Below are 23918 nucleotides of genomic sequence, written 5' to 3' on the forward strand. Positions count from 1 at the left end.
CCACAGTTTCTGGTCAATGATAACTCACTTCCTGACTCCCCAAACTCCACCATCCACGTGGCGCAAATCAGGAGGGTGATGGAATACTCCCTACTTGGGTGCAACTCCAACAAGATTCAAGAAGCTAGACGCTATCCAGGATAAAGCAACCCCTGCTCGATTGGCACCACATCCTCCATCTTCATTAGTCACAGCCTCCAGCACTGACACACAATGGGAGCGGACTGTACCATCCACCAGATACTCAGCAGCGACTCACCAAGGCTCCTTCAACAGCCCTTTCCAAATCCGCAGCCTTTACAGCTTAAGACATGTGAGGCAGGTGATGCATTGGAACATCACCACCTACCCAATCCCCTCCAAAGCCACTGACTTGGACAAAATTGGCTGCCAATTGCGCTATAAATGTGTTGCTGGAAAAGCGCAGCAGGTCAGGCAGCACCCAAGGAACAGGAAATTCGACATTTCGGGCATAAGCCCTTCATCAGGAATTTGCCAATTGCGCTATGGCTGGTTCAAAATCCCGGAACCCACTCCCCAACAGCTCCTGTAGCACATGGGCTGCGGGTGGTTCAGGAAATCAATCTACCACTCACCCAACCGCACCCGCCTTCTCCAAGGGGGCAACTAGGGATGGGCAATAAATGTTGCGCCCAGCCCAAAACAACATCCGCGCATTCCTACACAGAAATATCACCTTCCAAACAACAGGCAGTGAAGAGGGATGGGATTTGGAAACTGGGAGTGCAAACCGTGCCCCCTACATTGGCGACGCTTACCAGTTGAAACTCACTCCTTCTCTTGAAGGCCTCCTGGATGCTCTGGTCTTGCCACAGGGCTTGGATGGCGGGCAATGCCCTCTGGAATTGCCCTTCGCCAACCCCCATGCAGCTGCTCTCGAAGACCATCAGGAAGAGGCCATGTTTCTCGTTGTCACTGTTAGCCCAGGGCAACCCCAGTTTCTCCCTGGCGTCCACCAACACTCGCACCCCGGTGATGATGTTCCCGTAGATGGTGTCCCGGAACTCCTCGACGGTTTTGCGGTCAAAGTCCTTCCCATGGATGATCCTCATCTGTTTCAGGAAGGTGCTTTTGCCGCTCTCGCCGGCTCCCAGCAGCAAGATTTTGACCATCCTCCTCAGGTAGGGTCTCTCCTTGGCCAGCATATGGTCAATCCCCTTGCTCCGTCTCCTCATCTCCAGCTCATCCTGAGAACCGAAGCAACTGGGGAAGCAACCATTCGCCCAGGCTTCTTCCAACCCGGCCATAACGCCTCCACGCAGGGAGAGAGAGAAGAGAGGAAAAGTTTGAGAAAAGTTTTTTTGTCTTTCTCTCTCTTCCAGCCAAGTTGAAGAACAGGGAGAGAGAGAAATAATCAAGTCGCTGGCTGTCCCTTAGGATTTGAAGCGGACTGAAATTGATCAACTTGCCATTTCTCAAGGGTTGCCTATTTCAGCAAAAGTTAATTTTATTCTTTTTCTTTTTCAAGAGGAGTTTTTTTTTAAAAAAATGTTTCTGTCTGTCGCCTCTCTCGGTTGTGTCCAGGCGAGACACTGGTCGAGAAATGACATTTGGGAGAGAGAGAGAGAGAGATGGAGGAGGAGGTAATGCAGCTGTCAATCCAGACTCTCCACCCATTCTCCAGAGAAAGAGAGTGAGAGAGAAAATGACCAGAAATGAACTTCCTGCAGCTTTTTTTCGAGAACACTCCCAGTCTTTTTTTTTCGCCTGCACCAGATGGACGTGTCTTTGCAGAGGCGGCCCCCACTCAGAACAAAACAACTTTCTGCATCTTCTGAGAATCCGGGGAAGGGAAACGAGAAAAATCGAAACAAATCAACAGAAAACCGACTCCTCAGTTTGTGTGTGTGCAAGCTGTGGCCCGGATAGTTTGTGAGTGGAAAATTCGCCCTATCCACATCTCCCCACTCCGCCTCCTCTGGTCAGAACTGACCCTCCATCCTCCCACTCTTAAGGTTAAACAGGTTGGGGACTCCACCCGCTGAAGTTTGGAAGATCTCAATGGATTCTGACGGGGTAAATGCTGAGGGGATGATTCCCCTCCTGGGAGAATATAGGACTGGCGTGGGACACAGTCTCAAGACGAAAGGTCAGGAGGAATTCACTCTCTCAGAGGGTTGTGGGTCCATGCAACTCCTTACCTCAGAGAGCTCTGGGGGCAGAGTCCTTGCGTGCATTTAAGGCTGATGTCGATTCCTGATCAGTTGGAGAATTAAGAGTCAATGGGAATGGGCAGGAAAGTGGATGTGAGGAATATCAGATCAGCCATGATGCTATTGAATGGGGCAGCAGGCTCAAGGGGCTAAATGGCCTCCTCCTGTCCCTATTTCCTCTGGTCTTATAGTCAACTGTTCAGTCTCCTCTACCCCTTCCAGTTGCTCGAAATCTGTCCATCTCTTTTTTTTCTTAAATATATCTTGTAAGTTGGCCTTGTGTGGCAGAGAATTTCACCCAGGTTTCACCACTCCCTGCGTGAAGGCATTTCTCCTGGTCTGAGTCCGAAATGAGCGAGTCTGTATCTGGCGACAGTGACATCAGTGATGTCGGCCATGTATCATCACCCAGGGTCAGGGAGTCACATCTCTTTGGGACGTAGTGGTCAACCAACTCCAGGAAGAACCGGTATCCATCACCTTTTAAGAGCCCTTCTTTTTCCCATTATAGGAATCTCGTCCACTCAACCCACTCCACTGATGGCATGTGAAGGAAGGAGTTACAAGAAGGAACTGGATAAGCCCAGGAACAGGCCCTTCGGCCCACCCAGATTGTGATGACACACAATGCCTTTCTAAGCTAAAAACCTTTTGCCCGTACATGGTCCATATCCCTCTACTCCTTGCCTATTCCTGTGTCTGCCCTCATTCCTGCTGTAGGGCTTTTGCCTGAAACGTCGATTTTCCTGCTCCTCGGATGCTGCCTGACCTGCTGTGCTTTTCCAGCACCACTCTGATCGATTCATGTATCTGTCAGGATGCCTGGTCAACGTTGCTACTGTCTCTGCCTCAACCACATGCTCTGGAAGCATATTCCAGTCACTCAGCACCCTCTGTCTGAAAAAAAAATGTTTCCCTGACGTCGTCTTCAAACTTACCCCTTTTACCCAAAATCTGTGTCCCTTAGTAATTGACATTTCTGCCCAAGGAACAAAACAGTCCGACTGTCCACTCCATCCATGCCTCTCGTAAGTTTGTGAACCTCCATCATGTCGCCCCACAGCCTTCAACATTCAAGTGAAAACAAACCAATCTCTCCTCATTGCTAATACCCTCGAATACAAAGTAGACAGGCAGGAGGCTGGAGGAACGCAGCAAGCCAGGCAGCATCAGGAGGGACAGGCAGGAGGCTGGGAGAACACAGCAAGGCAGGCAGCATCAGGAGGGACAGGCAGGAGGCTGGAGGAACACAACAAGCCAGGCAGCATCAGGAGGGACAGGCAGGAGAGTGGGAGAACACAGCAAGGCAGGCAGCATCAGGAGGGACAGACAGGAGGCCGGGAGAACACAGCAAGCCAGTCAGCATCAGGAGGGACAGGCAGGAGGCTGGAGAGACACAGCAAGCCAGGCAGCATCAGGAGGGACAGGCAGGAGGCCGGGAGAACACAGCAAGCCAGGCAGCATCAGGAGGGACAGGCAGGAGGCTGGAGAGACACAGCAAGCCAGTCAGCATCAGGAGGGACAGGCAGGAGGCCGGGAGAACACAGCAAGCCAGTCAGCATCAGGAGGGACAGGCAGGAGGCTGGAGAGACACAGCAAGCCAGGCAGCATCAGGAGGGACAGGCAGGAGAGTGGGAGAACACAGCAAGGCAGGCAGCATCAGGAGGGACAGGCAAGAGGCTGGAGAGACACAGCAAGCCAGGCAGCATCAGGAGGGACAGGCAGGAGGCCGGGAGAACACAGCAAGCCAGTCAGCATCAGGAGGGACAGGCAGGAGGCTGGAGAGACACAGCAAGCCAGGCAGCATCAGGAGGGACAGGCAGGAGGCCGGGAGAACACAGCAAGCCAGTCAGCATCAGGAGGGACAGGCAGGAGGCTGGAGAGACACAGCAAGCCAGGCAGCATCAGGAGGGACAGGCAGGAGAGTGGGAGAACACAGCAAGGCAGGCAGCATCAGGAGGGACAGGTAGGAGTCTGGTGGAACTCCTGCCTGTCCCTCCTGATGCTGCCTGGCTTGCTGTGTGCTCCCAGCCTCCTGCCTGTCCCTCCTGATGCTGCTTGACTTGCTATGATCCTCCAGCTGCCTGCTTGTCTACCAGGGGCAATTAGGGATGGGGGAGATTGGCTTTGCCAGTGATGCCCACGTATCATGAAAGAAGAAAGAAAACGAAAATTGATTTCTCCTCTCAGTTTTCGAATTGCAGAAGGTTGTGTTCACATTGGGCTCAGGGAGCCTCTTAGTGGTGCACTGAAGCTGGCTTGGAGCACATTATCATAGAATCATTAATCCTTTCAAATCAGACCGTTAAAACAGTGGATGTGTTGTTCATCACCAGTGCAATGCAGTGTGATTTTAACTCTTTAAGGAATTCAGGAGCTGAGCTGATTATATCTTCATACCCCCTCGCCAGTGATTCAGCACCAGGGACCCAGGTTCGATTCCAGCCTCGGGTGATTGTCTGTGTGGAGTTTGCACAGCTCTCCCCCGTGTCTGTGTGGGTTTCCTCCCACAGTCTGCAGATGTGCAGCTGAGGTGAATTGGCTGTGCTAAATCACCTATGTTGTGCGGGTTAGCTGTGGCAAATGCAGTGTTGGAGGGAATGATCTTCAGAAGGTCGGCGTGAACTCGATGGGCCGAATGGCCTGTTTCTATATCTATGCCCATTATTTGGAGTGTTGCTCAGTATGGTGCCCATTGTCACCAAACAGCAAGTGCCCTCTCCACCTACACAGAACGCTAAGACCCAGTAACTCACAAAGTGTACGGGGTGAATGTGGGAACAAGTACTGAGTTGGATGCCATGATGATATTGTGAAGGGCCGAATGGCCTGCTCCTGTTTTCTGTGGCTCTATTGCAGAGGCGACTTCTGTATTGTCCAACAGCCGGTGATCTCCCAGGTGGGGTTCTCTTGACAGAAATGTTTCACGACTCTCACTTGTATCCATTACACCCTGAGAGAGCAACTTTTCAAATTTTCAACTGTTGAAGACCGTTGTGCACCTTATTTTTTTCTGCTACATCAAAGGTGCCTGTTTCAGCATGTATCTGTTCCTGAATCTGTCGTAAACAGTCTCTTCACATAAACAGTCCGTGTTGTTTACTTTAGAGAAATTTCCTTCAAACAAGGCTTCCTGGCTTCAGTGTTCTTGAATCCTTGGAGGAGTACATTTATTAACCAGTTTGCGTCCAGTTCCGTTGGTAATGAATCCCATGCAAACGAGCCCCAAAGTTACACTTTCATCACCAATGGTTAATGTCAATACTGTTCCTCATTACCATGCAAGCTAATTCATGAAAATAATCTGCAGGCACTAAAGGGACAATTCAACCAGAAGTGTTGCCCGGTGCTATCTTATCTCAGAACGCCTGTTTCTCCCAATTTACAAGGAAATGGCCTGGTTAGCCTTTAATTCTCCCGAAATTCCAAAATAGCCAGTGATAAAGGAACCTCCGTCACAGAGCTGTACAGCACAGAAACAAACCCCTTCAGTCTAACTCGTCCATGCCGACCAGATGTCCTAAATTAATCCAGTCCCATTTGCCAGCACTTGGCCCATATCCCTCTAAACACTTCTTATTCATATACCCATCCAGATGCCTTTTAAATGCTGTAATTGTACCAGCCTCCACCACTTCCTCTGGCAGCTCATTCCAGACACGTACCACCCTCTGGGTGAAAACGTTGCCCCTCGGGTCCCTCTTAAAGCTTTCCTTCTCACCTTAAACCTTTGCCCACTAGATCAGCCCCTGTTGGTGAGAGAAAAGATTTATCTGTGGCAATTTGTATTGCATCGTGCAGAATGAGATACTGTGTGAAAATATAAGTTAAAACTCTCCAAGTGTGCAGAGGGATCACATATTTCAACGTCGAGAGCATGGTGCTGGAAAATCGTGGCAGGTCAGGCAGCATCCGAGGAGCAGGAGAATCGACGTTTCGGGCAGAAGCCTTTCTTCGGGATGATGACTTTTGCCCGGAACGTCGATTCTCCTGCTCCTCAGATGCTGCCTGACCTGCTGTGCTTTTCAAGCGCCACACTCTTGACTCTACTCTCCAGCATCTGTAGTTCTCACTTCCGCCGAGTCACATATTTCAAAACCCTGCCCTCCATCTACAAGGCCCAAACCAGGCCCCGATGACATAGCACTGAAGAAGTTCAGCGCCGTTCATGACAGAGCAGTCCCTATATCATTGGCACCTCACCCACCACTGTCAACATTCAGTCCCTCCACCAACAAAGCACAGCGACGGCATTGGGAACCAGCTACAAGACGTTCTGCAGCAACTTGCCAGGACTCTTGACACCACCTTCTAACCCCCATGATCCCTAGCCCCTAGTAGGACATGGGGATCCAACAGATTCCTCTACAAGCCACACACCACCTTGGCTTGGCACTATAATATTGCTCCTTCACTGTTGGAGATCACAATCCTGGAACCCTGCCCCTCTAGACCATTACAGCACATGGTCTACAGTGGCCTGAGGAGGGAGTTCACCACCAGGGAGATAGTGCACCAGGCACCCGGATACACAGCCTCAGCAATACACGGCTCTGCTCCCACCCTATTTGGAATATTGGGAGCAGTTTTGGGCCCCGTATCTAAGGAAGGATGTGCTGGCATGAGAGACGGTCCAGTAGAGGTTTGTAAGAATGATCCTATGGTGGGCTTATCATATGAGGCGTGGTGGAGAACTTTAGTCAATACTTAATGATGTTAAGAAGGATGAGGGAGGGTCAAATTGAAATTACAGGATCCTGACAGGCCTGGATAGAGTGGGCATGGGTGGTGGTTATGTGTGTGCTCGTATAACCCTGGGGACGTGGTTATGTGTGTGCTCGTGTGTTCCTGAGGATGTGGTTATGTGTGTGCTCGTGTGTCCCTGGGGATGTGGTTATGTGTGTGCTCGTGTGTCCCTGGGGATGTGGTTATGTCTGTGCTCGTGCGTCCCTGGGGACGTGGTTATGTGTGTGCTCGTGTGTCCCTGGGGATGTGGTTATGTGTGTGATCATGTGTCCCTGGGGATGTGGTTATGTCTGTGCTCGTGTGTCCCTGGGGATGTGGTTGTGTGTGATCATGTGTCCCTGGGGATGTGGTTATGTCTGTGCTCGTGTGTCTCTGGGGATGTGGTTATGTCTACTCATGTGTCCCTGGGGATGTGGTTATATGTGTGTGCTCGCGTGTCCCTGGGGATGTGGTTATGTGTGTGATCATGTGTCCCTGGGGATATGGTTATGTGTGTGATCATGTGTCCCTGGGGATATGGTTATGTCTGTGCTCGAATATCCCTGGGGACGTGGTTATGTGTGTGCTCGTGTGTCCCAGGGGATGTGGTTATGTCTGTGCTCGTGTGTTCCTGGGGATGTGGTTATGTGTGTGCTCGTATGTCCCTGGGAACGTGGTTATGTGTGTGCTCGTGTGTCCCAGGGGATGTGGTTATGTCTGTGTTCGTGTGTCCCTGGGGATGTGGTTATGTGTGATTGTGTGTCCCTGGGGACATGGTTATGTGTGTGCTCGTGTGTCCATGGGGATGTGGTTATGTTTGTTCTCATGTGTCCCTGGGGATGTGGTTATGTCTTTGCTCGTGTGACCCTGGGGAGGGAGGATGTGGCGCTCACTGGTACGGTAGAGGTCTTCAGAGACCAGTGGCACTGCAGTGCCTGGGGTGCGTTGTCACCTGAGCAGCACTATTTTAATTTCAGTAAGTTTCTGTTTGGTTTTATCAGTTTCCGTTTGATTTTGATGCCGTGCCCCAGTTGGGGCTGTTTCATCGTTATTATTTTTGATTTCTGCCTTCATGAATAAGTCAAGGAAGTTTTACTCTGTTTAATCCCCCTGCTATTCCTGTCCTGGGAGTGTTTAATGGGGATGATGTCGAGGTTACTTTAATTTCAGTTTGTTTTCATTGGAGAGAGCTTTGCTTTTCATTTTCTCTGCATTTAAAAGATTGGGGGGGGGGGGTAGTTAAGATATCTGGTCAGCATGGATGAGTTGTACTGAAGGGTCTGGTTCAGTACTGTACATCCCAATGACTCTATAATGTTATGGGACCTGGGTTCAAATCCCACCATAGCAGATGGTGGAGTGTGAATTCAATAAAATGTGGCTCAGTGGTTAGCACTGCCGCCTCACAGTACCAGGGTTCCAGGTTCGATTCCAGCCTCGGGTGACTATCTGTGTGGAGTTTGCACATTCTCCCCTGTGTCTGCGTGGGTTTCCTCCGGGTGCTCCGGTTCCCTCCCACAGTCCAAAGATGTGCAGGTCAGGGTGAACTGGCCATGCTAAATTGCCCATAGTGTTAGGTGCATTAGTCAGAGGGAAACGGGTCTGGGTGGGTTACTGTTTGGAGGGTCAGCGTGGACTTGTTGGGCCTAAGGGCTTGTTTCCACACTGTAGGGAATCTAATTTAATCTGGAATGAAAGGGTCTAATGATGACCAGGAACTGATTGTTGGGAAAACCATTTAGTTCATTAAAGTCCATTAGGGAAGGAAACTGGTCTACATGTGACTCCAGACCACTAGCAGTGTGGCTGACTCTTAACTGCTCTCTGGAGCAATAAATAAAGAATGAATAAACTTTGTGAATAAATTTTGCACAATCACTCAATTAGGAAAAGTATTTATTTTTGTGTAAACATTGATACTTTGCTCGTGATATCACAGCTTATATTACAACACAGCATCCAACTGGGGGGAGTTGAATGATTTATATCTCCGTGGGTCTGCAGCATTTGTAGTTTTCTTGACAACGCAGTCTACTTTTCACTTTGGAGTTCATGTACTGTCCTCTTGTTCCGATAGGAGTGAGAGTGAAAACAGAGCCCAGAGTGATGCCAAGTCCCGGGAGGAAGCAAGGCTCTGTGTTGGTGTAGCTCTCATTTGGTCCTGCTGTTTAAATGAGCCACCATTGACCGGGTGTGCCTCACCACAGTGCAGAGTCAAAGGCTAAAGAGTTGGCTGGACTGTCAGCCCACGATGTTATTTAATTACCCTGCAGGTGAGGATGGGATTAGACTTTGCAACGATGCCTACCACCGCAGAATAACTAACTCAGTAGGCTTTACTGTGTCAATGGGTAAAAAATGAGGTCTGCAGATGCTGGAGATCACAGTTGAAAATGTGTTGCTGGTTAAAGCACAGCAGGTTAGGCAGCATCCAAGGAATAGGAAATTCGACGTTTCGGGCATAAACCCTTCATCAGGAATCCTGCCTGGAATCCAGGATGCTGCCTAACCTGCTGTGCTTTAACCAGCAACACATTTTCAACTTTACTGTGTCAATGGCCATTCAAGAAAAGCCCTGGGCCTGAAATACCTAGAGGCATCTTCAGGATAGAAAGGTAGGTTTAGAGGGGTCAACGCTAAAGCGATAGTTTGACTACCATTTGATGACACATTTCTACAGTCAACTTAAACTCTACATTGGAACCAAATCTGAATTCTGCAATTGGTGCAAGCTTATTGAAGGATAGTTACAGCCCAGATAAGCATTAAATAGGAGTCCAATAACACTGTCAGTACATACAAAACAGGATCTATATTCAATTGGTATGCCAGACACAAAAATAAGATCTTCCTGCAATATATTTTATAATGTCTAGAAAACCTTGCTTCCTAACGTCATGATTTCACGGTTTGCAGAGTTAGGTGTTTGCATTGTGAATGCGACACTTACAATAAACACTGTGTCATGTAAACATTACAGTCTGACAGTCACACCATTGCCTTGAGTCTCCCACTGTCTGCCTTGTACAAAAACCCCTCCGCTCCACAGTAGTGTATACTCCAAATTATCGTCAGTCTTTTTTCTTTTGAAGTATAGCTTGAAATATAAATTTAAAACGCTATAGGAAAATAAATACAGTGTGTCTGACAGGTCACTGAATTACATGGGGGTCCCTGTGTTATCTAACCCCGTTTCAACATAGTAGTGTTAAAAATAAGCAAAATAACAAGTCACGGTGATTTTGGTGGGGGGGGTAAGTTGCTCAGTTGTGAGCGATAAACCCATTTCACGTGGAAACATTAAGTTTTGACTCCTTGTATAACAGCGTAACTCGATTAGTGTTATGTGAAAATACTGTGGTGTGCAATTCACACTGGCTTTTTAAATGATGTTGGGATTTGCTCTCCGAAATCCAATCATCGGGTTCTTATTAATAATGGCCAAGTGGTTTGCCTGAACCCTCTCCAACTACAATACAAAGTCTGCCCTACCAGTGGGATTGAAGAGGATCCCAGGTATTCCCAACATCGGGGTCAGATGGAGTTCAGGAATCCCCCTACACTGCCCCAGAACTGCACAACTCTGAACTCCCAACACTTGTCCTAAGGGTATTCACTGGTGGTCAACTGTGGGGTAGCGTTCTGCTGTGGGTTTAGACCTGTCTCAGAGCTCAGGTCTACTGAGAGCGATCTCCAGCCGACTCCACTACAGACAACTGGAAACATTTGATTGGCTGGTCAGGTCGGCTGATGACAAGCTCTCAATGTCCAGCAACAACTTGTTCTGCTCGATCCAGACAATCTTCTGCTGTTCCTGGAGGATGCTGGTCTTCACCACCTTGATGAGCTCCTCGACGCTGGTCCATGCGTTGGGCTCCACAGTGGCAGAGAGGCACGGTACGGTCTCTAAGTGCTTCTGCTCAATGCGGTACAGCTTGAGGAACTCATCGTCGCTGCTGCAGGACTTTGGAGCCAGTTTCCTAAAGAAAAGACAAAGCGTTCTCAATCACTCTGGAGCACCTATCTAAATGCTTGATTCTTTCAGGTGTATGTAGGAGGTGGGCACTGACAGGGGTGACAGCACAAGTGGCCTCGATCTTGGTTGGGGTAGTTGGGCAGGACGCCTGTTATTGGTCTCAGTGTTCTTATATTAAAAGAGAGAAGGAACTGGTGAGTAAACCAACGTTCCTGCTTTTCGTCAACATCTAGCCACATCCCACATTTGTGGGCGGCATGGTGGCACCGTGCTGCCTCACAGCGCCAGAGACCCGGGGTCAATTCCCGCCTCAGGCGACTGACTGTGTGGAGTTTGCACATTCTCCCTGTGTCTGTGTGGGTTTCCTCCGGGTGCTCTGGTTTCCTCCCACAATCCAAAGATGTGCAGGTTAGGTGAATTGGCCATGCTAAATTGCCCGTAGTGTTAGGTAAGGGGTAAATGTAGGGGAATGGGTGGGTTGCGCTTCGGTGGGTCGGTGTGGACTTGTTGGGCTGAAGGGCCTGTTTCCACACTGTAAGTAATCCAATCTAATCTAATCTAATCATTTGAGGAATGCAGGCTTTGGATGAAGAAGAGGGTACATTCCACTAGGAGTCCTCTCGGCCTTGCTGCCAACTCATAAGAAACAGGATGAAGATCGCAAATAAAAAGTGCGAGGGAAACTCAATGGGTCTGGCATCTTCTGTGGAGAGAGAAACGGAGTTAGTATTTCGAGTCCAGTATGACTCTGGTGTTCCAAACTGGACCTGAAATATTAATCCTGTTTTTCTTTCTCTCTCTCTCTCTCTCCGCAGGTGCTGGTCCACCTGCTGAGTTTCTCCAGCACTTTGGAGATGCTGGGAATCCAAAATAAAAATAAAAGTGAAGTCACTTGAGCAAGGCATTCAGAGATTCCCTCCAAGCTGTGGGATTGTTTTTGGGAAGGTGGGTTTTTTCCCTCCCAAAGTCCTCCCACAATCTCCTAGTGTCCACCTGCAATCTCCCAGGGTCCTGCCAAAATCTCCCAGGGTCTTCCCACAATCTCCCAGGACTTCTCACAACTTCCCAGCATCTCCGACAACCTCCCAGGATTCTCCTACAATCTCCCAGGATCCTCCCACAACATCCCAGGATCCTCCTACAACCTCCTAGCGTCCTCCTGCAACCTCCCAGGATTCTCCTACAATCTCCCAGGATTCTCTCACAATCTCCCAGAGTCCTCTTGCAATCTCCCAGGGTCCTGGTCAGGGTAGCTGACCCTTTCTGAGGCAATGCTGTCATCTACAAAGCCTCTCCCAGAAAGCCAGTCTCTGCAGCTAACTCCAGGCAAGGTCACTGTCATCAGTACAAGCAAGGGCTTGTGCCCGAAACGTCGAATTTCCTGTTCCTTGGATGCTGCCTGACCTGCTGCGCTTTAACCAGCAACACATTTTCAGATCAGTACAAGCAACACTGACATGTTGAACTTTATCAACTAGTGTACCTCACACCAGGGGTGCTGGGTCGGAGATCAGGCACGGCTATTATTTTGAAACTCTCCTTCACATGAAGCCAATTGTAAAGACACTCCATGGGCCCTTTCCCCAAACGCTGCCCCCTCACCTGCCGAGATTAGTGCCCGGACACAAGTCCTTTGTCCCTCAGATATTACATCCAAGTGGTTGCTAAGGAGGTTCCTTATCAATGTTTTTAAAAGTCCATTCACCAGATGAGGCATCCCCATCCCTAATTACCCATAGGGCACATTGTTGGAGTTGCACATGGGCCAGACTGGGTAAAGACTGCACATTTCCTCCCCCAAAGGGCTTTTGTGAATCAGAAAGTTTTTTGTTTTAACAATTTGTGTCATGATTATCATTCGACTCTTAATTCCAGATTTTGTTTAATGATTGAATTCAAATTCCACTCATCGCTGACCAATAGGGAGCGTCCCCCTCTTTTCAAAATGCCTTGCATCACTGTGTCTCACAATTGCACACACACACACCATGGGTGCTGGGGAAAAATAAGCACTACCACAGTTAGGTGGAAGTGTGGGGGTAAAAGGAAAAAAAAAGAAAAAAAGGGAAAAAAAAGAAAAAAAATGTCTTGCGTATCGTCTCCAGTTGCCATCGTCTCGTAGCACAAAGGAACACGAGAAGGAAAAGCCAAGTCCCACACCGAAATTTGTTGAGGTCCCAAAAATTTAACTCAGGAATGAACAGCCGTACTTAGGTCAAAATATTGTGGTAGCCGGTAGAGGCGAGGGAGATCTGATCAGACACCTCCGCTTGGGCTAGAGGTCACCCTGGAGATGTACCTGTCTCCTTCCAGGTTCCATTCCATTTGCACACTGGACCTTACTGAACAAATCCCCTCTCCTCCCACCTTCCCAGTGACTCCCTCATTGCCTTGGTTAGAATGTTACCTTAATTTCTTGATGTTTTTTGTGGTCACTTTGATGTGTATAATGATGGTGTAGATCTTCTCCGTAATTAGGTCCTTAGCAGAGTGCACTCCTATTGGCAGCAGACCGTGTTGGTCCTAGGGAAAGAAACACAGTAAGACCATGGGGAAGTACAGGCCACTTATATCCCACTCGGTTAGGGGTAGACTACTGTTGTTCAGGAGGAGATACACTTCCAATCCCACCCTTAATCCTTTTAGAATCAGAAAATGGCGGGCATTCAGCCCTCCACCTGTGCACCAATCACTCCAATCTCCATAAGACCTTTCAATAGTTTCCTTTTTAATGTGTTTGTGTCAAATTTATCCTGCTTTCTCTTGTATTCTTCAGCCATCAACCCTCCTTCAGCCATCAACCCTCCTTTAGCCATCAACCCTCCTTCAGCCATCAACCCTCCTTCATCAACCTTCCTTCAGGCATCAACCCTCCTTCAGGCACCAACCTTCCTTCAGCCATCAACTCTCCCTCCGCCAACTGTTCCCAATTAGCCTTCATTTAAACTAGTTTCTTAATCAACTTGTTCAGAGATGTTATTACACACCCTTGGTGTATATGGGACTTGAACCTGCAACTCCCGGTCCAGGGATAGGAACACTACCATTATGCCACAAGAGGACCTGTCCCTTTGTACTCATTTTTCTTTATTACTCAGAGATGTTATTACACACCTTTGGAGCAGGTGGGACCTGAACCTCGGTCTCCTCACAACCTTTCAGCTCAGCACCGTCCCCATGACCTGTCCTACCTGCCTATCTTTGTTTCCTCCTATATACTCCATCCTCCTCTCTGACTTCTCACCTCCATCCCCACCCCTATCCACCCGTTGTACTCTTTGCTATCTTCCCCCACCCTCCTCCCTGACCTATCACCTCCATCCCCACCCCCATCCATCCACTGTACTCTTTGCTACCTTCCACCACCCTTCCCCCGACCTGTCACTTCCATCCCCACCCCCACTCACCTATTGTACTCTTTGCTATCTTCCAGCACCCTTCTCTCTGACCTATCACCTCCATCCCCACCCCCACTCACCTATTGTACTCTATGTTACTTTCTCTCCACCTCCACCCTCCTCTCATTTATCTCTCCACCCTGCAGGCACCCTGCCTCTATTCCTGATGAAGGGCTTTTGCCCGAAACGTCGATTTTCCTGTTCCTCGGATGCTGCCTGAACTGCAGTGCTTTTCCAGCACCACTCTAATCTAGACTCTGGTTTCCAGCACCTGCAGTCCTTGTTTTTACACCTGGGTCTCCTGGTCCAGGGGTAGGAACACTACCATTATGCTACAAGAGGTCCTGTCCCTGTACTCATTTTTCTTTATTATTCAGAGATGTTACTACACACCTCTGGAGCAGGTGGGATTTGAACTTGGGTCTCCTGGTCCAAGGTAGGGACACTACCACTGTGCCACAGAAGGACCTCAGCTTTCTTAATACGAAAATGTTAATTTTTATTTTGGTTGCAGTAGTTTAGAATAAACTGTTTGTGAGGGTTAGAGCACTCCATGTTACAGGTGAATATAGAACAAACAATACCCAGAATAATTCTGCTTTATTTTCTGAAGTGATGTGGCAAGCTCAGCTTTTAATATCCATCTCTTAATTCCTCTTTTTAGAAATGATGCCATCCTTGCAGGGTAGTCCTATCCACAGTGCTTCTGATTGGACTTTGCTTTACTGGGACAATTCTGATAACATTGATACAATTAAGTAGGCCATTTCAGAGGGTCAGCCATGTTGCTATGGATATTGAAGGTCAAACCAGATAAGAAGGACAGATTTCCTTCTGATAAAAACCTTGGTGAATCAGATGGGTTTTTGTGTTGATCCAATTGTTTATTGAGATCATATTTTGTAATTTAAGATTAATTAAATTAAATTAAAATCTACCTCAATTACCATGGTGAAATTTGAGCTCATCTCCAAAGGGTCATTCCAGGTCCATTAGCCCAGTCAACTTAGCACTGTGCTATCATTTCCTCTTGGCCGATATAGATATTTTCGAGTCAAACTGATCAGAAATATGATGGCACAACTCTGGAGAGGGTGGGACTTGAACATGGGTGTCTTGGCTCAGAGATAGGGACAGTACCACAACGTCACAAGTCTTCGCCTTCCTGGTGTACACTGCATACACAGCGGAGACAGAGATGGATAGATATGGGTCATACAATGCTATTCACATTCATTGTGGCTGAGTCTCAATGAGAAGTGCACTTGCCTCAGAGTGAGGGGTTGCAGATTCAAATACCACTCCAGAGACTTTAGCACCAATCCCCGGGTTCGAATCCCGCCACGGCAGATGGTGGAATTTGAATTCAATAAAAACTTGGAATTAAATACCTAATAGTAACCATGTCAGGAAAAGCCCATCTGATTCACAAACAGGGAAGGAAACTGACATCCTTACCCGGTCTAGACTACATGTGACTCCAGACCCACAGCAACATTGCTGACTCTCAACTGCCCCTGGGCAATTAGGGATGGGCAATGAATGCTGGCCTGGCCAGTGATGCCCACGTTCTGTGAATGAATAAGATAAAAACAAAACCGAGGCTGACACTTTCAGGGCAGTACCGAGTGGATGCTGCACTGTCACGGGTGCTGTCTTTCAGAAGAACTGTTGGCCCTTTCTGTGCTCTCATAAAATCTCCATATCTAAGTGCTTTTAAATGTTGCAATTGTACCCATGTCCACCATTTCCTTGGGAAGTTCATTCCACATGTGGATCACTCTATGTGTAAAAATGTTTTTTTTAATCTGTCTTCTCTCAACTTAAAAAAATGAGCCCCCTTGTTTTGAAACCCCGCCCCCCATCCTAGGGAAAAGCCTCCCGCCATTCACCTTATCTATGCCCCTCAGGAGTGTATAAACCTTAGCGAGTTTTGAGAAGATTTGTAGCTCAGGTTGAGGTTCTGGCTGTACGCTTGTTCGCTGAGCCAGAAGGTTTGGTTTCTTAACCTTCCAGCTCAGCGAGCCAACCTACATCCATTTTCTAAACCTTTAGAAGGTCACCCCTCAACCTTCTATGCTGCAGAGAAAAAAATTCTCAGCCTCTCCCTGTAACTCAAACCTTTAAGAGTTTGAGGTAGGGCTTGTCTATAAACATGCTGGCCCTCAATATTCACAAAGCAAAATTACAGGATAATTCTCCATGCTTCTCATCTCCAACAGAGGGAGAGGAAAGAGCTTGAGGGTCAGTTAGCTGGACAGCTAGCCTGCATTGCAACAGTGGTCGGTTCAATTCCTGCATTGGCTGAGGTCACCATAAAGGTCATTCCTTCTGAACTTCTTCCCTCGCCTGAGGTATGGTGACCCTCAGGTTAGGTGTACCACCAGCTATCTCTCCATCTCTAATGAAAGAGTGGGACTTTATTAGAGGAGCACAGTGTTAGCAGAACACAAGTGGTGACAGTCCCACAACCCTTTGCATTTTGTGTTCAGAACAAAGTGAATTTCATTGGGTGTATCATCTCAACTCCAAATGCTCTGTCCCAATCATTAAAAGACCCAAAACCATGAAAGCACCACAGACGTTCACCACAGACAGTACAGGGATGAGGCTAATGAGCCCTCCAGTGCTAAATTACAGCTGTACCTTGGCTATAACATCTCTGATAGTTTCAAGTGTAATGCACTCGAATGTGGTCTGATTCCTGATCTTCTGTAGAGAGAACCTTGTCTTTGTCTTCAGCTGCTCTTCAGTGACAATTTCTGGAAAAGAAAGTATTTAATTGCTTTGATGTTGATTTGATTTATTATTGTCAGATACAGGTCTACAGGGAAACAGGGCCTTTAGCCTAACTGTCCACGTGCTCATTTTCTTGACCCTCTCTCACTAATATCCTCACATACAGATGAGGAAGGGACAACACATTCATCCTAAGACAAGCCAAACAGAGACACGCACGAGAATTCCTAGAACATGGCATTCCAGCCAGAACTTTATCAACAAACACAGCGAGTTAGACCCCATCTACCACCCCCTGAGAAAAGGAACAATTCACCACAGGAAATGACATCACACCAGGAAATGACATCACCAACCCAAACACACAAATAGAAAGCAGGAATCATCAGCAATGCTTCGTCCAGAGGCTCACTGAAGATGTTACCTAGTAGGGTAACGAAACGTCTGGAAATGAACCTTCCAGCTCAGCGAGCAAACCTACATGCACCTGTCCAAATGTTTCATAAATAACAAAACTGTACTCGCCTCCACCACTACCCCTGGAAGCCCATTCCTGACACACTTCACCCTCTGTGTGGAAAATATTGTCCCTCTGGACCCTTCTGTATCTCTCCCCTCTCACCTTAAACCCATACCCTCTAGTTTTGGAGGCCTCTACCATCGTGAAAAGCCATCGCTATCTATCTTATCTACACCCCTCATGACTGTATAGACCTCTATAAGATCACTCTTCAGTCTCCTACGCTCTGAGGAAACATGTCCCAGACTCTCCTTATAACTCAATCCTTCCAGTCCAGTCAGTATCCTAATAAATCTTTTCTGCACTCTTTCCAGTTCAATAATAGCTTTAATACAGCGAAAAGTATTGTTTTGCATGCTATCCAGCCAAATCATATCTTACATAAGTCCATTTGCAGTCCTCACTTTCCCCTATAAGTACATCAGAGTAAATGGAATGGAATGTGGAGTATACCGTTACAGCTATAGAGAAAGCCCAGAGAAAGATCAACTCTAATATATGAGAAGTCTGTTTATAAGTCCGAATACAGCGGGGAAGAAGCTGTTCCTGAAGCTGTTCATACGTGTTTTCAAACTTTTGTATCATCTGCCTGACAGATATAACTGGGGTGAGAGGGGTCTTTGAAACGAAATGATTAAAAGGATCTCTCACATCAATCCACTGAGTTTGAGGTCGGATAAAATCAAACTCAGTTTCAGTCGGGGATCTGTTGATTGGATTCTCTCTCTGTATCAGGATACAGGAACAGAAGGAGGCCATTCAGCCCCTCAAGCCTATTCTGCTATTCATGGAAAATCAGCAGTCCAATTCCACATCCCCATCTTTACCCCTTAAAAATCTCTGGTTCACAAAATCCATCAATCGCAGATTTAAAGATAACAATCTGTCCAGCATCAGGCAGCACTAATGGAGGAGAATTCCAAACCTCTAGCATCGTTTTTCAGTGTAGAATTCTTAATTTGAATCCTGAGGGTCTGGTTATAGAGTCAAAGAGATATGCAGCACGGAAACAGACCCTTTGACCCAACTCGTCCAGGCTGACCAGATATCCTAACCTAATCTCATCCCTTTTGCCAACATTTGACCCAAATCGCTCTGAACTCTTCCCATTCATGTACCTGCCCAAATGTATTTCTAATATTGTAATCGTACCAGCCTCCACCACTCCCTCTGGCAGCTTATTCCATACACGCACCACGCTCTGTGTGAAAACGTTGCCCCTCAGGACCCTTCTAAATATTTCCCCTCTCACCTTAAACCTACGCCCTCTAGAGTTGGCCACCCATGCCCTTGGAAAAAGACTTTGGTTTAGCTATGCTCCACACAATTTTTTAAACATCTATAAGGTCAGCCCTCAGCCTCTGACACTTCAGGAAGAAAAACAGTCCAGCCTATTCAGCCTCTCCCTCTAGGTCAAACCCTCCAGTTCCAGCAACATCCTCGTAAATCATTTCTTAGTTTTGTTTTAATTTTGACCCTTGTCCCAGACTTCTAACCAGCGAGAGCAGTTTCTCTCAATCTATCCTGACCGTTTCCCTTAATATCTTGAAAATTCAGATCTAATCGACATTCGAGGGAACACAACTTAATCTCTCATCGCAGCTCAATCCCTAGAATTCGGGTATTGTTCCACTCCTTCAGTTCCACTTCTAACGCACAATCTTTAGCACATGATCTGAGCTGATTGGAGTGCGTTATGGAGGGAGTGCTGCATTGTGGATGGTGAGAGATTAACCAATACACGCGAAGCCTCTTTGAGTGGTGTGAATGGTATTATTTCAGAGACGAGGAGAAGGGTTCCCTCTGGTGATCTGGGCCAATACTTATCCCTAAAATTAGATTATCTGGTCAATATCGAATTGCTGTTTATGACATAGAGTCATAGAGATGTACAGCACGGAAACAGACCAAACAGTCCAACTTGTCCATGCTGATTAGATATCCTAATCCAATCTAGTCCCACCTGCCAGTACCTGACCCATATCCCCCCAAACCCTTCCTATTCATATACCCATCCAGATGTCTTTTAAACATTGCAATTGAACCAGCCTCCACCACCTCCTCTGGCAGCTCATTCCATACACGTACCACTCTCTGTGTGAAAAAGTTGCCGCTTGCATTTCTTTTATATCTTTGCCCTCTCACCCTAAACCTATGCCCTCTAGCTCTGGATTCCCCCACCCCAGAGAAGAGACTTTGTCTATTTATCCCATCCATGCCCCTCATGATTTTATAAACCTCCATAAGGTCATCCCTCGGCCTCCAAAGCTCCAGGGAAAACAGCCCCAGCCTGTTCAGCCTCTCCCTACAGCTCAAACCCTCTAACCCTGGCAATATCCTTGTAAATCTTTTCTGAGCTCTTTCAAGTTTCACAACATCCTTCCCATAGGAAGGAGACCAGAATTGCATGCAATATTCCAAAAGTGGCCTAACCAATGTCCTGTACAGCTGCAACACGACCTCCCAACTCCTACATTCATTGCTTTGACCAAGAAAGGAAAGCATACCGAACACCTTCTTCACTATCCTATCTACCTGCGACTCTACATTCAAGGAGCTATGAACCTGCACTCCAAGGTCTGTTTGTTCAGCAATACTCCCTAAGTGTATAAGTCCTGCGAAGATTTGCTTTCCCAAAATGCAGCACCTCGCATTTATCTGAATTAAACTCCATCTGCCACTCCTCAGCCCATTCTGCACAGTTTGACACTCACATTTTCTACACAGCAACACTTTATAAACAACTGGCAGTTGTGATGGACCAGGTCAGACTCCCCTTAAAACATTTTAAGAAGGTAACCCAGACCCTAACTTTGCTAGTTTGTTTTAAGCAGGTGCAAAGTGGATATTCCAGGAGTGATGCAGCTGGTCAAACCACTCAAGTTTTAAACAAAACAGAATTTATTTACAGACTACCGATCGCAACAGGAACAAAAGAAAATACAATATTGAATAACATAATCTTTCTGAAAACCCAACTGACTCTACTGCAATTTAATGATGCTTTTCCAATTTCCTGCAGCATCCCCATAAACACATCCCTTGGCTAAAAAGATAAATTCAAACCTAGGTTCTTACCAGAGAGATGTAGGAAAGAGAGAATCAGCATGGAACCTCTTTTCACTGTAGTTGTTTCTTTGGGTTCCCAGCTAAAAACTAATCCAAACGGGACAAAACCCCGAAACTGGGAGATCTAGTCATTCCCCTTTCATTATTAAAGTGTTTTAACAAATAATCTAAAAGCCATTTTTCCTGATTGTTGCCTTAGCCAGTATCTGTTAGCCATTAGCAAAGTGGCCTTAGCCTAGACAAATCGGAACCTCTGTCTTTTACAACCCCTTTTGAAAAAGAAAACCCAAGACACGATAACCTTGTTAAAGGAGCAGCATTGTCACACAGTGAAGCAATTTGCAACATCCTGAAGTCATGAAAGGCACCACATGAATGCAACTATCTCCCTTGTTCGAGTGTAGAACAACAACAACTTATATTTCAATTGCACTGAATATGATGTCTCAAAGCATTCTGCAAAACAAAGACACCCAGCCACACAAGGACATATGAGGCTTCAAACTTATCCAATGTCCAGCCCTCCCCGTTCTCCTCACCTCCCTGATCTGACCTCACCTGATCATGTTCCTATTCACCTATCTTCGCCACCCTTCCCGCTGACCAATCACAATAATCCCCGACCTGCAACCACCTTCTCACCTGCCCTTCCCCCAGCAACCCCCCCCCCCCCCCCACCAACCCCTCTATTTATTTCTGAGCTCCCTTCCCCCTCCCCAGTCCTGACAAAGGGTTGCAGCCTGAAACATCAATATTCCTGCTCCTTGGATGCTGCCTGACCTGTTGTGCTTTTCCAGGTCGATATCCATTAAATGTGAGGACTGAGTGTTTGGTTGAAGAGGTAAGTGTGAGGGAGGGGATGGAAGGGCAAATGTGAGGGGCTTGACAGGTGACTAACTGAGAGGTTGTTTCCCCCTGGTGGGGAATCTATTAGAGACGCAGGTCCAGGATGAGGTATCCACCATATAGAATCCCCACAGTGTTGGAACAGGCCATTCGGCCCAACAAGTCCATGCCGACCCTCCGAAGAGTAATCCACCCAAACCCATTCCCCGAACTCTAGATTTACCCCTGACTAATGCACCTAACCTCCACATCCCTGAATACTATGGGCAATTTAGCCTGGCCAATTCCCTAACCTGCACAAATATGGGCTGTGGGAGAAAACCATGGGGGTACATGGTGGGGTGGGGGGATGTGCAAACTCCAAACAGACATTTACCCAAGGCTGGAATCGAACCTGGGTCCCTGGTGCTGCGAGGCAGCAGTCCTAACCACTGAGATGAGGAGAAGAAATTTCATTCAAAGGGTTGTGAATCTTTGGAATCCTCTGAATACTAGGATTCTGGATGTTCCAACTTTGAATACATTTAAGATTCAGGACAGACAGATTTTTGGCCCCTCAAAGCATCAGGAGATATTTGGGGTGGCTCAGTGGTTAGCACTGCTGCCTCACTCGGTACTGAGACCGATTCCGGCCTCAGGCGACTGTCTATGTGGAGTGTACACATTCAGCACGAGTTTGCCTCAGTTTCCTCCCACAGTCCAAAGATGTGCAGGTTAGGGTGGAGTAGTCATGATAGATTGCTCCATAGTAACTAGAGATGTACAGTATGTGGATTAGCCATGGGGTTGCAGGACTGCGTTGTCCTGGGAGGGACAACGCAAACTCGACGGGCCGATTGGCCTCTATCTGCACTGTAGATTTAGGTGGGAAAGGAGAGTGGAAGGCTAAGGTCACATCGAATAGCAAACTGAATGGGCAAGCCCATCTCCTGTCTCTTATGTTCCTCAGAGTTTGAGAGAGCTCAGGGAAGATTCAATGAGACGTGAGGTTCCATGGGGCAAGCCATATTTCATTGGGATAACACCAGTGGCCAGAGGAGACAAAGTAAAAATAATTGGCAAAGATTCAAGTGAAATCTGGCACTTTATTGCTTACTCAGGGAGTTGTTGACCTACAAATCACTGAAGGATAGATTCAATCACCGAGAGATCGAGCAATGTAGCCTGATAGCCTCTAGGGTCTAAAAGAATGAGAGGTGATCTAATCAAGGTACAGAAGATGCTAAAAAGGATTGACAGAGTCAACGTAGAGAAGATGTTTTCTCACATGAGGCAATCTAGAACAAGAGGTGATGGTTTAGAGTTAAGGCAAATTGAAAACAGAGATGAGGAGAAAGTACATCTCTCGAAGGGCTGTGAGTCTAGATTAGATTACTGACAGTGCGGAAACAGGCCCTTCGGCCCAACAAGTCCACACCGACGCGCAACCCACCCAGACCCATTCCCCTACATTTACCCCTGCACCTAACACTACTGGCAATTTAGCATGGCCAATTCACCTAACCTGCACATTTCTGGACTGTGGGAGGAAACCAGAGCACCCGGAGAAAACCCACACAGACACAGGGAGAATGTGCAAACTCCACACAGTCAGTCGCCTGAGGCGGGAATTGAACCCGGGTCTCTGGCGCTGTGAGGCAGCAGTGCTAACCACTGTGCCACCGTGCCGCCCACTAAGTCTGTGGAGCTCACTAGCTCAGAGTATGATGGATGTTGGGATTAAGTTTAAGGAGGAGATTAGTAATAGGTTGAAGGGTTTTGGAGAGCGGGAAGGAAAGTGCAGTTGAGGCTGAGTTGAGGTCAGCCACGATCACAGCAAAAGGTGGAGCAGGCTTGAGGGGCTGAATGGCCTCCTCCCGCTCTTAATAACTCTCCAAAAGGGGACCCAGTAAGCAACTGAAAGGGAGACAGTCACGGGGCTACCGGTCTTTGGGTAGCGCTTTCAATGATGGGCCAATTGGCTTCATCGGTCTGTCAATGGGAAGAGGCTGTACGTACCTGGCTGCACCATGGTGAACTCTGATGCGGGTGGAGACTGGAGCAGACGGTGCATCAACGCTTTGGCCAACACCGTGGGCATGATGATAACCGGCCGCTTTTGCCAGACGGTGATTGGCTGAACCAGACTGTACGGCAAGATCTTCTCATCCTTATCTGAAATGCAAGAGAACATCACTGTTTTTAAGAGAGATTCAAACTCCACCCCCCTCTCCCCAAATCATTTGGGGGGGGGAGGGTTCACAGGCAATGCCCACCGATAGCAGAGACGCGTTTTGACGCCCCCACTGACGTACACGCGCCCACACATCCAAAGCGGCCCTTGAGTAACTTCATTCAGGAGGTAATCTCCATTTTACTTTCTCCCAGTTGTAAAGAATGGACTGTATCTCCATGATCCGGTTTGCTGAACAGACCGGGAGATTTTGGCAAGTTGCCCAGACTCCCATTTCCTGCACCTTTAGTGCAGCTCA

At 47.6% G+C, this 23918-nt stretch overlaps 2 protein-coding genes across 2 annotated transcripts in view; both read right to left on the reverse strand.

Moving 5' to 3' along the window:
* The window catches only part of LOC132831524 (guanine nucleotide-binding protein subunit alpha-12-like), a 65874-nt gene extending 64325 nt beyond the window's left edge, over positions 1 to 1549 (reverse strand). The window contains exon 1 of the mRNA XM_060849719.1: positions 780 to 1549. Coding sequence (XP_060705702.1) covers positions 780 to 1268 — 489 coding nt within the window. The 5' untranslated portion in view covers positions 1269 to 1549. The remainder of the gene's footprint in view (positions 1 to 779) is intronic.
* Positions 1550 to 8778: 7229 nt separating this feature from the next.
* LOC132831256 (caspase recruitment domain-containing protein 11-like) overlaps positions 8779 to 23918 on the reverse strand; it is a 114030-nt gene continuing 98890 nt past the window's right edge. Inside the window, exons 20-23 of the mRNA XM_060849277.1 lie at positions 23446 to 23601; positions 16920 to 17035; positions 13283 to 13398; positions 8779 to 10879 (exon numbers count right to left, since the gene is read on the reverse strand). Of these exons, the coding sequence (XP_060705260.1) occupies positions 10606 to 10879; positions 13283 to 13398; positions 16920 to 17035; positions 23446 to 23601 (662 nt within the window). The 3' untranslated portion in view covers positions 8779 to 10605. The remainder of the gene's footprint in view (positions 10880 to 13282; positions 13399 to 16919; positions 17036 to 23445; positions 23602 to 23918) is intronic.

This window comes from Hemiscyllium ocellatum, chromosome 33, assembly GCF_020745735.1.
Source record: "Hemiscyllium ocellatum isolate sHemOce1 chromosome 33, sHemOce1.pat.X.cur, whole genome shotgun sequence".
Classification (NCBI taxonomy): Eukaryota; Metazoa; Chordata; class Chondrichthyes; order Orectolobiformes; family Hemiscylliidae; genus Hemiscyllium; species Hemiscyllium ocellatum.